The sequence below is a fragment of the Panthera leo genome, chromosome A3 (assembly GCF_018350215.1).
Source record: "Panthera leo isolate Ple1 chromosome A3, P.leo_Ple1_pat1.1, whole genome shotgun sequence".
NCBI lineage: Eukaryota > Metazoa > Chordata > Mammalia > Carnivora > Felidae > Panthera > Panthera leo.
The window spans coordinates 105,072,800-105,089,710 of NC_056681.1; the positions used below are offsets into that span (position 1 = coordinate 105,072,800).

The following is a 16,911-nucleotide window of genomic DNA, read 5'->3' on the forward strand; positions in this document are numbered from 1 at the left end:
AGCCAAGTTCAAGCTAGAGGGTGCAATCCAGTCATATTACCACTGCATACCTCTAAACAACACTCCATGATGCATCTACCTTAAAGGTTTAAGGTTATTTTGAGGCTCAGAAAAAGTAACAAACGTGAATCCCCAAGATTATACGCTTCCAGAACACCATGTCCTGATGTTTGCAAATTTAGCACAGCTGCAATTTTCCTTCTAATTGTGGGATACTTTGGCTGATGATTGTCTCACTACTGGACCTATTTTTGTTCATCCCTGAATTCCTAAAAGCGCATATCTAAAAATGCCTGGCAGGTAGCAGGTCCTCAGAAATATCTGTAAAACGAACAAATCAAAATAATTTGTAAACAGTAAAAGCTATGTGCAAGCATTAACACCAGACACTGGAGAAATTCATTAATTCAACAAATAATTACTGAATGTCTTAACTATGTACCAATCACTTTATTCAAAGGCACTTGGGATGCATTAGTGAACAGAAAAGATCACTACACACATAGAGCTTACATTCTAGTCTGAGAAAACAGGCAATGAAAATAAACACAATAATTAAGTATACTTGAAGGTGATAAATGATATGGAAAAAAGAGCAAGGCAGAGCAAGGTACAGGGGATTAGAAATGACTCGGTGGTCCTAAGGTGGGTGCACATGAAAACAGCCAAGAATCTACCTGCTACATACGAGCAAGGCAGAGAGCCTGAAAGTGGAGGTCAGAGGGATAGGGAGTAGCCAAAGAATACCAGTCTCACAGGCCAACATTTCTCTTTTGTATCCTAATTAATTTTCTACATAAACTGATAAACAGCTTCGAGTTGCCTACACTTTACATCAATAACGTAAAAAAGGTTAAAATGACACCCCAACAGTTCCCACCCACAGACTGATCTAATCCTGAGACCATTCTCTTCATTTGGTAGTAGTGGTCTCAAAATACGACAACAGTTTTACAAATGCAAGGTCCACGGGGTATCTCCAGAAGCAAACCAAGATCTCGGGGCTCATAAACCAGAAATGCCCTAAACCACACCCCACTTCCTGGGGCTCAGAACTGGACCAGCCTCCAGATGGTACTTTGGGGGAAAGGTTTCAGCTAGATAGTGCCAACATTTTAACACTATGAATTCTCATAAGCTGTACAAATAAGCTTCCCAGTTGGTTTGGAGGAAAACAGAGCATCATTAGTAATCTATGGTTCATATAGTTTATGACTGTTTTCATAAGCCACCATTGCATTCATATGCAAACAGTCACAATGCTTCTGATGTCCTGGACACCAGCGACCAGGGACAAACCTTAATATAAAAGTTTTATTTACCTAAGGCCTAAAGTAGGAAGCTACTTTGCATTATACCAAAACTGTATTCTTATTAGTCTAGTCCAGAATTTTACAAATTCCCTTCAATATTAGATTTCATAGCTTCCTCCTTCTAAAGATGGAAGAGGAAAATCATGATTCACTAAAAAGGGAGAAATACAATTATGACTCTAAATATAAAAAGGGACTGAATTACAGGAGTGACCTGCTCTGAGAAGCTCCGAGCAATGTGAAGAAATATGCAGATGTTAAATACTCAGCACATTTAATATCACAGGTAATTATAAAAAGTAAAAGAATATTCAGAATCCTGCCTAACTCTCTAATCTGCAATCTCTACTTTCAAAGACTCTAGGACTGAAAGTAAAATCACCTCTTATGCCCTTTACCTAATTACCCTTCAATGGAAAACAATTATTTTTTAATATTAGAATCAAGAAAGCTCAGTGTATACCTTGTTGAGTTCTTCTATCCTTCTGATTAGGTACGGGTTACTGGAGGAATTCTCAAAGTAGACATAATCTGTAATTAAAGGAAGTAAAGAGCTTAATCTTTTCAACAGAAAGTTCACATTTGTTAATCTATGACTTTCTATATTAGGCAAATTCACTTTCAAAATGAAGTGCAGACTTCGTTCCCTGATAAAAGCAAATTTAGTAATACAAGTTTAATATATTTTCTCATAAGCCTACTATTCACAGACCCTCATTTTCCTAATATTTTCATTTCAATTAACGTTTTATCAAGTTCTCCTAAACTTTCACACCACCCATCACTAAATAATAAACAAACAGACCCCTCTTATCATTAAGTAGTCAGAGCTGACTAAACATGTCTTTTATGCTGTAACTGCTCCCACATCTTTTCCCTCAATCCAATTTACCCTGGAGTATGCTTCTCACATAAAACTATTGACCTAAGACAAATTTAGAGCATCTTGAAAAGCTTAGCAGCCCAAAGTACATTTCAATCACTAAAAAAAAAAAACAAAGCGAAACAAAACAAAAACCAATCAAGTGAGCTGAGCAGGTAAGAGGAAGCACACTGACAAACTTTTCCACAGGTCTGAGATGATGGGGGGGGCAGAGGGGTGTACGGACATGAAAGGGGGGTTCACTTTCTGACAGAGCTCTCTAGAGATGATATCAGGCTTTTAAAAAACTCTTTACCATATTTAATCCAGATCCATGCAGGGTTGTGTTGTAAAGAAATCACAACCGGCTTTCAATAAAAAGGATAAAAATTTTCAAGTGTGGCTTTTCCTCTCATCTAATAGGCTCACTGGAAACTTCCCACTGTGTGTTTATTTGAAAGGTTGGGCTGCGTTGTTATTGTCTATCTCAGTGGCTCTTTTCCGTCTCTCTTCTGCAAAGTGGCCTCATTTGGCCAGGCCATTCCCACCACCATCCATCAGGAGCTCACTAATGAGCAGAGAAGAGCGAGTCTCACACACAAACACGCCACTTATCTGAATTATTATTTTACCAAGAAAGAGGGAGGAGGGCGTCGTGAGTAGGGAGAAAGTTTGTTTGACCTTATTTCTCTCTCCTGCAGAAGGCTGGGAAGGAGGCAGACACCAGAGCAAACGTCCAGGCAGAGCTCAACTCCCCACCTCTGGCTGCGGTGCCCTGGCCCCACTGTGTCCCATCTTGGGGGGGCTGGGCAAGAAACGGGAGGGTGGGGTGAGGAAGGAGAGGTGCAGGGCCCCGTCCCCACAAACAGGCCCCTGGCTGTGCCCCTGGCTGAACCCCCATCGCCCCCACCCCCACCCCACACTCCCACTAAAGGGGAGAAGGAGTAGAGGAGGGGGGATGTCCCCCCATCCTCTCCAACCCCCACAGCCTGGAAGCCACGCGGGGAAAGACCATCCTATCAGGGGGTTCGACGGCCCATACCCAATGCGGGTGTCCTGGAGGGGGGCGTCTGAGGATTCACACCCCCAAGTACAGGCCTGGCCCTAGAAAACTGAGCGGGGGTGGGAGCGAGGGGCAGGGTGGGCGCCGGCCCCCAGCCGGCCACAGTCGAGGGAGGGGCGGGTGGCGGGGGTGGGAAACCCCGGCCCCTTCGGCGGGCCCCGGCGCCCCCCGCCCCCTGCGCCCTCGGCCGGGTCGCCCGCGGCTCCCAGCGGTTAGGGTGAACTCGCCCCGATCCCCCACTCCCGAGCCCGCCCCCAGACGGGCCGGGTCGGGCCGAGCTTTCCTACCTCCGACCCGGTACATGTTGGCCGCCATGTCCGCCCGCCCGCCCGCGGAGCCCGAGCCGAGCCCCGCCCGCCGCCGCCGCCGCCGCAGCCGCCGCCGCCGCCGCCTCAGCCTCGGCCGCCGCCGCCGCCGCCGCCGCCGCCTCGCCACGGGGGGGAGGGGAGGGAGGGACCGAGGGGAGGGGGAAGTGAAGGGGAGGGGACGCCACGGGGTGGGGGCAGGTTACCGCCCCCAGCGACGGGCTTGCAAGGCCGAGTGGGCCGGGCCGGGGGAGGTCGCTGCGGGGCCAGCAAGGACTTGGGGCGGGCGGTAGCTTGGGGGCCCTTGCTGGAAGTGGAGTACCCTAGGGCAAGGGTCGTGGCCGAAGCAGAGGCCTGTACTCGCAAAGGCGGACCTGGGGCTGTTAGAGGATTGGGGCGGGGGCAGGGGCTCAGGCTCTCCCGAGCCGGTACCGCCTCAGCCAGTGTACCCTGTCACCTGGCCACCTCCAGACAGGTCTTCCTCCCTGCTCTGTCCCTGGGAGACCCCTGTATGCGAGACCTCTAGCACGTGGGCGCCAGCCTCAGGGCAAACACTTGGGTACAACTAAGTGCACGCCGCAGAGCACCTTTCTCGTGGTGACATTAATGCAGTGGTCCTGGGTCATGCACACCTTGGGGCCAGGAGGACTCCAGGTGCTTCCAGCATCCTCAGGGAAAGCCCCAGCTGGGGACAAGTGTAGAAAAAACTGACGCCCTCCCAAGTTTACCCCAACTGCATTGGTAGGTCTATCAGCGTTCACCCCAAAACCGAGTTGAATAGAACCCACTCCCCCCCCCCCCCCCCCCCCCCCCACGTGGAGGCCTCACCTCTAGACAGGCCCTACACACTGCGCTGCCCTGCCAGGAAAAGAGGCCCTTAGAGAAGGGAGTGGGGGGTTCTTTTTGCCCATAGGGGAACAGGACCCTACCTTTCACCACCAACCACAAAGGAGGAGATAGTTTTAGTCACCTTGCCACTGATGCACTGTTAACTAGTTATGTGTCTAAAGCTTTTAAATCATTATTATTTTCCCATGCTAATTCTCTAGGCAATCCCTGTGTTCTCAGCCTTAATTCCCTCACAGGAAACTAACAAAAAACAAATAGAGTTGAATCTTAGCTGGGGCAATCCCCCCAAATGAACGCAAACAACTTTCTTTAAAAAGCCAATCCATTCCAAACTGCTCCCAGGCATTGTCATATAATCAGCATAAAGATGATCCCTCCCCTTCCTGGGCTGTTTGGAGTTTCTGGTGATTTACAGCTACATGTTGGTGACTCTGGGTGTGGGGTCTGTGCAGGGATGGGAAGTGTCCTAAGAAAAGATTGTGTTTTGTTTGTATGGTGATGGCATTTGTGATGGTCCGTTATCACAAATTACTAAGGTGAAAAAAATAATTTCCTACATAGCTGAGGCAAAGTAAAAAATAAAAATAAAGCACCTTTGCCTGAATCACCTTGATTATGTGTGACCCAAGTTTCTTCAGATATAAAATGGGAACATTAATTCCATTTCACAGGTGAGTTGAGGATCAGTTGTGATGATATATGAAAATGCTTTATAAATCTTTCAGCAGAGAGCACTATGTAAATAACAGGTGTCTGTTGCTTTTTATTAACTCCATAATGTTTCAGATTCCCAAGGGTTTTATATCATGGGTACAATGTGAGCCTGTGTCAGCTCTTCTGACCCAGAGAAAAAAGCAGAAGTGTTCTGTTATGCACACTGAATAGTTGTCGTTTATCATAATCCTTTTACTGGACATCCCACGGAAAACATATTGTGACATATCTGACATCACTGTCTCCATTTCTGTGCTGACACATAAATAGGTTGAATAATTCACCTGGAGTCATCCCGTAAACTGGTAGCAGTATTGAGATTATAATTCAGCCCTTTCCTCTGGCCTACAATTCTCTAAACCAGAAGCCTTTTTCCAAGTGAAAAGGCCACCTGAAAACCATAAACTACGAAGGAACAGATCACAAGCTTTAAAGCCTTTGACCATTCCATCATTTTTAAATAAATGAGCACTTTTCCCCCCTTCAAAATATTTCTGTATTTCTGTTAGTTCCGTACTGCTCTCTCATTTCCCCAACTTTGTGCACCTTAGCAAGTATTTGTGGTGACTGTACTAACCATACTTAATGGGCAAAAGGTGCCAAGAAAACTTCCTCCATCCATACCCACCTCCTGTCCTTAGGAACAGTCTTATCCAGAAGTCCCCCATTGAAAGGTTTCAGAGACTTGGGGGGAGGAGCAGGAAGTACGATGGTGCCAGAACCCAGGGCCTTTTCCTTCCTCTAGATTTTGTATGTTCAACCTCTTCCACCTCCAGCTCCTGGGCCGGTGTCTTCTACATAGTACATGCTCCATATCTGAAAGCATAAATACCAATGATGGGCTCAGTATAGTTAGAGAACTAGGTACTGATTTGAATGCGAGGATTTTGTCTATGAAACTTACATGCCTCCTAATATCAAAGAGGTACTGCCATAATGGAGTTTCGCAAATGTTTGGAGATTAAAAGAAACCCTCAAAGCAGAGAAAGGGTGGAAAAGCCTTTACCTTCAAAGGAAGCAAAGGTACCTCTACCTCCGGAGGCTGTGTGGTTCAGATCACCACAAACTTGTCATCAACCAGCCCAAACTTCACTCCTAGTTTGGCTATTTAGCTGTAAGACCTTGAGCAAGATACTTCTCCTCACCGAGCCTCAAGTTCTTCAAAATACGATTAGGGATTGATACTTACAGCAAAGTCTTGTGCTTAAAACAATACATAAAGTGTTTGGCACATGTTAAGAGTTACCTATATATTAGGTCCTTTCTCTCTATGCCAGCCACCCTCACCACTAAGGAAGAGGTGTCTCTCAGACCTTGCCAGAAATCCCCTGGCAAATCCAACCTTCCGTGGGAAAAATTTCCTGGCATGGCTATTGTGATTAAAGAATCATTGTAAGCAAGGGGGGGGGGGGGGGTCGGGGGGGTGCTAGGTGGCTCAGATAGTAAGCATCTGACTCTTGATTTTGGTTCAGGTCATGATCTCATGGTGAGCAGGGAGCCTGCTTGAGATTCTCTCTCTCTCTCTCTCTCTCTCTCTCCTCTCTCTCTCTCTCTCAAAATAAATAAATAAATAAACATTGAAAAAAAAAGAGAGAGAATCATGGTAAGAAATTGTCTAAAGGCCCATTGTGTTCCTGTGTCAGTTTCTAGCATCCCACCACTTAGCTGAAGAGAAATGGATGCTCAAGAAAGCAGTAAATGGGGACACCTGGGTGACTCAGTCAGTTGCGTGTCCGACTCTTGATTTCAACTCAGGTCATGATCCCAGGGTCGTGGGATCAAGCCTCAGGACAGGCTCCAAGCTGAATACGGAGCCTGCTTAAGATTCTCTTTTTCTCTTTTTCTCTCCCTCGGCCCCTGTGCCCCTTTCATAAGAAAGGAGGGAAGGAAGAAGTAAATGAGACAGAGTTGATTTTTGTCTCAATCTGAGGATAGAGTTTTCATACAGGTTCTACAGAGCTGGCCAGAGACTAGAAGCTTCGTGATATTGAATTCAGGAAAGGAACTTGGGTAGGAGGGGGGTGTCTAGAATCTAATTAATCTGAAATTAGATGCCAGGTTTTGGATAAAGGATTATATCTTATTGTTTGTGTTTTCTATGATTTGTTTCTCTCTCTGTCTTTTTTTCTTTTCTTTCACTAACTTGTTTTGTTATTTAGTAAAATTCTTTTGGAAAAAGGCCAGCCTGTCTCAGCTATTCTAAGGAGGTCCTAGGCTTTAAAGGCACATGTGCTGTATCCTAGGAGAAAGCTAAGCATATAACAGCAAGAATCAAAGCAGGGAGCCCCCGAGGGAAAGGAAATGAGAGTCAGGAGTTTTGTAGCTTCTAGAGTCAAGGAGCATTGCCTTCCATCCATCCCTGTGCTGAAAACATGAAGCTCAGGGCTAATCTCAGAAGGTCTTGGTTTTTGGAAATGTGCATTTTAGGAGTCCATGGTTTTCTCATGCCCTCCAAGGGGATCTGGCTCAGCCATTGGGTTGCATCCACAGGAGGTTCCTACTCTAGAGACAGCATTGCTTCCAGGTAGCAGAAAAGGGACCAGAAATCACAATGGGGACAAGCATGAGCCCCTGGAAGGTTGAACTAATTGATCTTAAAGCTTCCCTTTTTTAGCTGGCAAAATGCTATAAATTTGGACAGGGAGATGGCTGGGCAGTACAGGGTGTGGAGTCAGGAAAACGAATTATAAGGGGCAATGGGAATGTCTAAGGGATTTAACAGGGAGTGTTTATAGGAATGACACAGGCTGCAGTAAAGAGGATTAGACAAGATGGAAGGGTCTAGGCAGGAGATCAGTTGGTAGGTTGGTGAGGAAACATGATGAGATTGGTAGGTTGGTGAGAAGGGATGATGGCTTGACCTAGGGTAGAGGCAGGGGGATGGGAGAAAAGTAGAGGGATTTGAGAAAGATTCAGGAGGTAGGGGTTATGGGATCTGATGACTTTGGAGAGGTAGAGTATGAGTAACTGGGTGGGAAGAGGTATGATGCAGTGGGTTTAAAACGCTAGAGTAGGGGGGCACCTGGCTGACTCAGTAGGAAGAGCATGCAACTCTTGATCTCAGGGTCGTGAGTTCAAGCCTTGCATTGGGTATAGAGATTACTGAAAAATAAATGAACTTTAAACTTTTTTAAAAGGTTTATTTTTAAGAGAGAGAGAGAGAAAGAGGGAGGGCACGAGTGGGGGAGGGGCAGAGAGAGACAGACAGACAGACAAAGGATCGGAAGTGGGCTCTGTGCTGACAGCAGCAAGCCGGATGTGGGGTTCCAACTCATGAACCATGAGATCATGACCCGAGCCAAAGTCAGATGCTCAACTGACTGAGCCACCCAGGCGCCCCTAAATAAATAAACTGTTAAAAATTAATTAATTAATTTAAAAAAATACTGTAGGGTAGGCAATTTGGGGGAGGAGGGATAGTTGACAGGTTTAATGTTAAGCAAATTGTGTTGTTTTCCTTTTGGAAACATCCAGGTAGATGCTTCGTCTTTAGGAAAGAGGTGGACAAATAGGCCTAGAGCTTAAAAGAGAGATCTGCAGTGAAAATAGCCTCTTCTGTGTCACCATCTACACAGAGCCTGCCTGTCTTGTCTAAGGAGTAAACCAAACCCTGGCCCCAGGGGAAGAAGCAGGTTCCCTGAGTCCTTCAGCTTGGGAAAAAAACAGGTTTAGCAGGTCCGGGTTCAGGAGATCAGAGTCCAGGTCCAAATGTGCAAACAGGCAGGGCATGGGCAGACAGCCACACAAGTCGCTGACCAAGACAGACAGTGAAGATGTAGGGGAATGCCCAGGGCTGACCATCTCACAAGGGTCAGTGAGCAAAATTCTCAGACTGAGATAGAGAGTTCCGCTCCCAGCTCTGGAAAAGCAGCCAGGGTTGAGGAGAAGGAAGGAGGAAAGCCAGAAAGAAGAGGAGAAGGGAAGGGATCCAGTCTGAAAAAGCAAACCTGACTACTCTCTACCTTACCTTCTTGCCTCTAAGATCCTATGGTGTGGGTTGAATGGTAGTCTCCCAAAAGATATGGCTTGTGAATGGGATCTTATTTAGATAAAGGGTATTTTCAGATGAAATTAAGTTAAGGATCTGGAGATGAAATCATCCTGGATTAGAATGGGCCCTAAATCCAATCACAAGTGTTCTTATAGGAGATGGGAGACACAAAGTGAAGAGGAGAAGTCCATATGAAGGTGGAGGCAGCGACTGGAGTTACTCAATCGTAAGCCAAGGAATACCAAAGCCTGCCAGCAACCACCAGATATTGGAGAAGAAGTATGGAATGAATTCTCCCTCAGAGCCCTCAGAAGGAATCAACCCAGGGTGGCTGGGTGGCTCAGTCAGTTAAGTGTCCGACTCTTGATTTTGACTCTTGACTTCTACTCAGGTCATGATCTCATGGTTTTTGAGTTCAAGCCCTGCATTGGGTTCTGCACGGACAGCAAGGAGCCTGCTTGGGATTCTCTCGCCCTCCCTCTCTCTGCCCTCCTCTGCTCATTCTCTCTGTCTCTCTCTCTTGCTCTCAAAACAAAATAAACTTTTTTTTTTTTTTTTTTAAAGAAGGAATCAACCCCGCTGACATGTTGATTCCTGGGTTCTGGCTACCAGAACTGTGGTGAAAATATGTTTCTGTTGTTTGAAGAAACTCAGTTTGTGGTAATTTGTACAGCAGATCTAGAAAACTAATACAGATGCTATCCACAACTCAATTTTAAGTAAATATAGATTCATCCAGAAAACACTGAACACTATATGCAGAGACAAAGGGATGCAGAAGAAAAGAGGGATGCAGAAAGAAAGGAATCCAATACCACTTCATCTAAGTCCTATTCAAACCAAAGATGGCAAAAATTTTGTACCAAATTATATAGGACGACACTTAATCATGTAGGCTGTTGTTCCCTCTTACCCCAGTACTATAATAGCTTTTTTAAAAAAATGTTTCTTTATTCGTTTTTGAGAGAGAGTAAGAGCACAAGCAGGGGAGGGGCAGAGAGAGAGGGAGACACAGAATCCAAGGCAGGCTCCAGGCTCTGAGCTGTCAGCACAAAGCCCGGCGTGGGACTCGAACCCACAAACCGTGAGATCATGACCTGAGCCAAAGTCGGATGCTCAAGTGACTGAGCCCCCCAGGCGCCCCTGTTATAGCTTTTCATTGCCATTTACCTATTCTTTCAGATGAACTGTGTCTTCGTGGTAAGATCAGTGAATCCCATAGGTATAGGCCACTTACTGCATTTTTTTATCTTAAAAAATGTTTCTTGGTTGTAAGTGATGCTGGGCGTGATAACATGGTCTGAAATAAAGCCTTTTGAAAGTTTAAAAAAAAAAACAAATCAAAAAGATCACTTGAGCTGCAGTGCAGAGGATAGACTGTGGGGAATGGAAACAGGGAGACTAGTTAGAAGGCTAACATAGTTCAAGGAGGAGGAAGGTGACAAACGTTTGGAATAGAATTGTAGCTGTCATGGCCCAAGGAGTTGGTTTTGTTTTGTTTTGTTTTGTTTTGTTTTTTTGTGGGAGATACATTTTTAAGGCAGAGCCAACAGTTCTTGCTGAAGGATTGGATGTAGGAGATGAGAGGACAAAATCATAGATGTTAGTACTTCCAAATGCTTATAGATATCTGTTCAGAGGTGTTAAACAGACAAGCAGATGTGGGCTCTGGAACTCAGCACAGAGACACAGGCTAAAAATGCAAATCTGTTTAGGCAGTCCATGAGGCTGGGGACTGGTCAGTTCAGCTGAGAGAGAGTGTAGATGGGGGAGGCAGGCAGAAGCCTACACCCTGGGGCAAGCCAGCATTTTGCTAGCAGGTTCTGTACCCCAGCTGCACCAGAGGAACTACTTATCATACCGGTCCCACCCCCCAGAGATCCCGATTTAATTAGTGCAGAGTGGACCCTGATTTTCAGCTAAAAGAAAAAAAAAATTCTCAGGTTATTCTGAAATACAGTCAAGACTGAGACATACTCATGTAGTGATCAGAAGAGGAGAGGCACAGAGGAGGACTGAGGGAGCAGTGAGGTAGGCGGGAGAAAAGCCAGAGGAGTACGGGTCCCAGAAACCAAGTGAATAAGGGAGGGGCTCAGCTGTGACAAATCAGAGCAACAGATCATCGACCCCTGGATTTGACAAGGTGCTCGTCATCAGAGACCAACTCCTCTGTTACCATCTTTCCTTTGGTGGCTCCTGACTCTCCAGATACCTAGGCAGCTCAAAATGGATTAGTAGAGTTTGGCCCTAGAGATTCTACAGAGTGGATGACTCCAAGGACAGAGAGTAGGGCTTCTGAACTCCCCAGACTGAGGGATGAAGACTGGAGTTTGCTCTTTTCATCAGCTCCTTTTATGTTTATCTGTGGTTTATAGCGGCTGCCCTTTCTGAAAGAGACTGAGGGGGAAAAAATATATTAAAAAAATAAAAATAAAAGAGACTGAGGGAAGTTTATTTGCACTCTTGATTTCAGAAAGCACAGACTATGTGGAAGGGCTCAAAGCTATACTTTGAACTCCTGGATAAATAGATCGTTGTTTATGTTTCCTTTTATCTCTGCGAAGTTTTGGAGGAAAAAAGCACAAGTATTACAGAGCTGTCCCAAGGAGCTTCTTTTACAAAGCCAAAGCCAGGACCATATCATTAATGGCAACTAACACAGTGCTCCCCATCTAATTGCATAGATCAGAGCACTGAGGGGTTAGCTCCAAAAAGAGGGCACCTGGAGGCAGTTTAATCTTTTTGAGGTTTTGCCAAAGGACACCCAGGACTTGTCCAGCCAAATCCCATCATTGGTTCCTTTCTGTACGAGGAGAAAAAGTGTGCATCTCCTGAAGTCCTAACTTTCCCCCCAGGCTCCTGGTATCATGGGGTGAAATTTAGACTGTGTTCTTGGAATAGAAGGCAGAACCCATGTTACAAGCCAGAATTCTGGAGGTGAAAGGAGGATGGAAGGTTCCAGTATTTCATGGAGTCTCCTTAATACCTCTGCCCTTGAACTCAACTGCCTCCTTTTATTTGGTATCCTGATTCTCTGCTCTATATTCACACAGGATTTAGGTTGGACCTGTTCTAAGTGGCCCTGATGTCTCTCCAACAGGTTGAAGCAACCTTGAAGGTGGAGTCCAAACACTCTGTGGCATCGGTGTTCCTTCCTCTTCCTGCTTCTCTCACTCTCCCCACCAGTGAGACCCCTGCACCCCCTCATGGCCTCTCAGATCTGCCCTGCGATGGGGAAGCACAATGACTCCATCCAGGAGTAGCTTCGAGGAGAAGCCTTTAGGCTCAAGACGGACTTCTCTGTTCTGGTCCAGCTTCTCCCAAAGCGACTGCAGCAGAGGGCAGGCCCTGAGACTTGAGGGATGGCATGACTCCCAGCCAGTGGCATGTTCCTGGGATCAGATGCATTATTTATGATGCTGGTGTCAGCATGGCTCCCAGGCACCAGGGGAAATGGAAAAGGCACTTGGGCCTGGGCTGATTAAACTAAATATTTAAACAGGAATCAGGAATTGAGGCAAAATTCATTTTTCTTCAGTAAGGCAGAGAGCGCCACAAATGACTTCAAGGCTGGGGACTTAGTAAACACCATGCTGATCATCAGGGAAGACTGGAGGCCTCTGGTCCTCCACAGTCAGCTCCCTGTTCCCTCTCTGGGGCAGATCTCAAGGGTTTGCAGGGGACTTGGGAGTCAGAGTAGGGGAGGAGAGATGAAGGAATCGGGGAATGGTTTGAGACATTGTGGGAATGAGGTTAGGAAACACCAGGACAAAAGTCAGACTGAGTTCGTGCCTCCAGCTGCTGCTTCTTTCTCCAGAGACTTCCATTTCCTTGTCTCCCAAGATCTGTTCCATTGCATTTGCCCACATTATCACATTTATCTTTTGATTAGTCCGAAGGAGGGTGGTAGGGTGTCAGGCAATCATGGACCAACACTCTTCTCTTAATTCTTCTTCTTTTAAAAAATTTCTTTTAATGTTTATTTATTCTTGAGAGAGAGAGAGAGAGAGAGAGAGACAGAGCATGAGTGGGGGGGCGGGGCAGAGAGAGAGAGGGAGACACAGAATCCGAAGCAGTCTCCAGGCTCTGAGCTGTTAGCGCAGAGCCCGACATGGGGCTCGAACTCACAGACAAGGAGATCATGACCTGAGCCGAAGTCAGACACTTAACTGACTGAGCCACCCAGGCGCCCCTTCTCTTAATTCTTCTCATCTCACCAGAGACAGGTCCCAGTCAGGAAGCCAACCTCCATCCATTTGCACACTAACATACTGGAGACTGTGCACAGACAGCCCACATGGGGTCTGGACCCTCCATTCACAACATCCAGAAACCTCTAGATTTGAGCAAAGATGAGATTTGAAAAGGAAATTTCCTGGTGGGAAGAAGCCCTTGTCATTTGGTTTGGCTCTTCCTGCTGTGTTTTTTCCCTCCCTGTGGGGTCCATCACTTGTATTTCCACACGAGTCACCATCCCTGGCCCCCAGGGATGTGATTTTCTCAGTCCCAGCATGAACATGCTCCCTTCGCCTGTCCTCTTATTACAGCTGAGACAGGTTGGCATTTTCAAAATTAACTTTTGTAAGAACTTAGGAAAGAAAGGGAAATAATTGCAGAAAATACAAATGAGTAAGTTCAATTCAATTCAACATTTATTGAGAGTCTTGTGCTTAGCCCATATGCTGTACTCTGAGTTACCTTGATAGTTAAAATAGTGTTCTGGTCCTCAGGGAGTTCACTGCCCAATAGAAGAGGTAGTCATGAATATATGGTGAGGTATAATCTAATAAAATAAGGGCCATGTTAGCCCAGAATTGGGAGCAATTAATATGGTCTGCTGTAGGGGTAGGGCTTCCAGAGAAGGCTTTAAGAGAAGGTAATATTTGGGGTACCTGGGTGGCTCAGTCTGGTAAGCATCCGACTTCAGCTCAGGTTATGATCTAGCAGTTCATAGGTTTGAGCCCCGTGTCGGGCTCTGTGCTGACAGCTCTCGTAGCCTGGAGCCTGTTTTGGATTCTGTCTCCCGCTCTCTCTCTCTGCCCCTCCCCCACTAGTGCTCTGTCTCCTCCCCTACCCCCAATTAAAATGAGGATTTTGCCTGGTAAAGAGTCAGAAAGGACATTCCAGTCAAAGGAAGCAGCATATAGAAAGTACACACAATGAGGGGCGCCTGGGTGGCTCAGCGGGTTAAGCGTTCGACTTTGGCTTAGGTCATGATCTGTGCTGACAGCTCAGAGCCTGGAGCCTGCTTCCAATTCTGTGTCTCCCTGTCTCTCTGCCCCTCCCCTGTTCACACTCTGTCTTTCAATAATAAATAAAAACGTTAAAAAAAAAATTTAAAGAAAGTACACACATGGCATATAAGAACCAACTGCAAAGTTGGTTCAAGGCCAGATCGCTAAAGAGCTTGACTTGATCATATGGTGCCTATAGGCACTGGGGAGCTAACATGATTATGTCTGTGTTTAAGTAAGAAGTATAGTAGTGGCTAAAATTTAATAAACTGGCATTTTGATTTATGCCACAGTCTCCTGTGAGTTAAGCATAAATATATTAAGTTTCTAGACCTGCAGAACTGACAATTGAGCGTGGGCTAAAGTATCATCACCCCATGAAACGGCCAGGCTCCCCAGAAGACTTACTTTTTCTTTAAAGTTTATTTATTTATTTTGAGAGAGAGAGAGCACAAGTGAGGGAAGAGGCAGAAAGAGAGAGAGAGAGAGAGAGAGAGAGAGAGAGAATCTCAAGAAGGCTCCACACTCAGCACAGAGTCTGAATGTGGGGCTCGTACTCACCAACCATAGGATCATGACCTGAGCAGAAATCAAGAGTCGGATGCTTAACCAACTGAGCCATCCAGGCGCCCCATCAGAAACATTTTTTAATTAAGAGAAAATAAAAAAAACAATGACATAGACACAAAATGATAGAGTAGAACTTTCTGAAGTCAAGTTTATCAGTCCAGAAATTATCACTTCTCTTGGGTGTTAGGACTGCACCCCTTTCCCTTGCACTCCTTCAGGTGCCAATCAGCTGCTTGGCACAGAGGTGGGGGAAGACACTGAGGCAGAGGGGAAAGACAGAAAGCCTCCCCACACTTCTAGTGCACCCCAGATGTCTGTTCCTCTCTGAGATATAGCCTTATTCCACCCCTGAGTTCATGACACAGTCCTCTCCTTAATAATACATTTTTTTCCCCTTAAACTAACTTTGTTAGCTTATATAAACCAAAAAAAAACCCACCAAAAAACAAAAAAAAAACAAACGAAACAAAACACAAAACTTAAGTAATATAGCTAAGAAGATATCAGATCACAAATGCCTGTGGACTCCAGGCTGAGATGAAACTTTTGTGTGGAGACCACAGGGAGCCTCTGAAAGGTCTTAAGCAAGGATGTGACAAGCATCTTAGAAATAACTCTCTAGAGCAGCAAGGAGGACAAATCCGAGAAGGGCAAGATTAATGCAAGGAAGATAGGGAAGCTGAAGGGACTCCATCTTTAGAAAGGCTCTGTCTCTGTTGCTTTTGTGCTAGCCCCCATTTACTCACGTTCTATATTTCACCTTGCATCTGAATAAACCAAAGAAGCTATGTTCCCTCTCCAAGGGGGAGACAAGAAAGTTGATCATTCTCTGAGTTTCATCCTAGGCCCCCAAATACCTGACAACGTCTAAAAAGAACTGGATCCCCAACACATTCCAGGACATTAGCTTCGAACAAACCCCAGTCGACACTGGCATCAATACCCCTACCTTTGGTAATTTATGAAATAACACCAATTATTCGTTTGACAGCCATTTTTGATTGGACTCTGCCCTGGATTCCTGAAGGAACACATACCGTGGACCCCTTTCCAATATAAACCCCTTAACCCCAAGTGACGATGAGACTCCCTCTCCTCTCCTCTCCTTTCCTTTTGGAGTCTCTCAGACACTCTGTCTGCTATGCTCTATTACTCACCCTCTTCAATAAACTTTGCTTTTACTTCTTCCTGGCTCAGGTTTGATTTCCATCCTGTGCTAAACCAAAGACCCTTTTGGCTGGTCCTGTGGGGGGCCCCTCTGGATCTCTGGACCTGGCCTGCCTAAGCCCAGTTACAGAAAGCATTTTTAATAGTCCAGTTTTTGCAGAAAGCTTTTTAAAAAAAGATTTTATTGTATTTTATTTTGAGGGGAGGGAAGGGCAGAGAGAGAGGGAGAGAGAATCCCAAGCAAGCTCCACGCCCGGTGCAGAGCCCAATACCGGGCTTGATTTCATGACTGTGAGATCATGACCTGAGCCCACATCATGCCCTGAGCCAAAATCAAGAGTCGGATGCCAAACGGACTGAGCCACCCAGGTGCCCCAGGGTTTTATCTTTAAGTAATCTGTACACCCAATGTGGGGCTGAACTCACAAACCCAAGAACAAGAGTCCCACGCTCTACTGAGCCAGCCAGGCGTCCCACAGAAAGCTTTTTCAGTAGTCCAAGTAAGAGATGGTTTTAAGACCGCCTTCTTCATATTCTGTTCTTAACTTGTGGATTGACTTAGATTCACTTGCATTCTGAATTATTCATTAATTACCCAAGAGAGAGAAGTAAGGAATAACTGAATCCCTACAATGGCTACAAGATTCTACCCCTCTGATTTATACCTCTATCCTTTCTTCTCTACCATGGTCTTTTGCCTATCAGCTCCCTGGAGCTCAGCCACACTGGTCTCCTGGTTATTCCCTGGCTATACCAGACACTCACCAGTCTCAGGGCCTTTGTAATTCTGCTTAGCCCCAAAACTCCCTCCCTCACCTGCTAACATCTTAACTCAAACACTAC

The 16,911-nt window shown here is 45.8% G+C and overlaps 1 protein-coding gene across 11 annotated transcripts in view; it reads right to left on the minus strand.

The window, feature by feature from the left end:
* Nucleotides 1-16,911, minus strand: part of MTA3 (metastasis associated 1 family member 3) — a 222,919-nt gene that overhangs the window by 176,012 nt on the left and 29,996 nt on the right. For 3 of the 11 annotated variants that reach the window (XR_006200862.1, XM_042933131.1, XM_042933130.1), the window contains exons 1-2: nt 5,735-5,781; nt 1,777-1,844 (exon numbers count right to left, since the gene is read on the minus strand). Coding sequence is in view for 5 of the 11 variants with exons in the window: in XM_042933131.1 (XP_042789065.1) it covers nt 1,777-1,844; nt 5,735-5,774 (108 nt within the window). In the remaining 6 variants the exon portion in view is untranslated. Of the gene's footprint in view, nt 1-1,776; nt 1,845-2,205; nt 2,225-2,807; nt 2,964-3,217; nt 3,283-3,525; nt 3,603-5,734; nt 5,782-16,911 lie in introns of those variants that run through there. The other 8 variants (XM_042933139.1, XM_042933132.1, XM_042933134.1 and 5 more) reach the window with 6 other exon arrangements.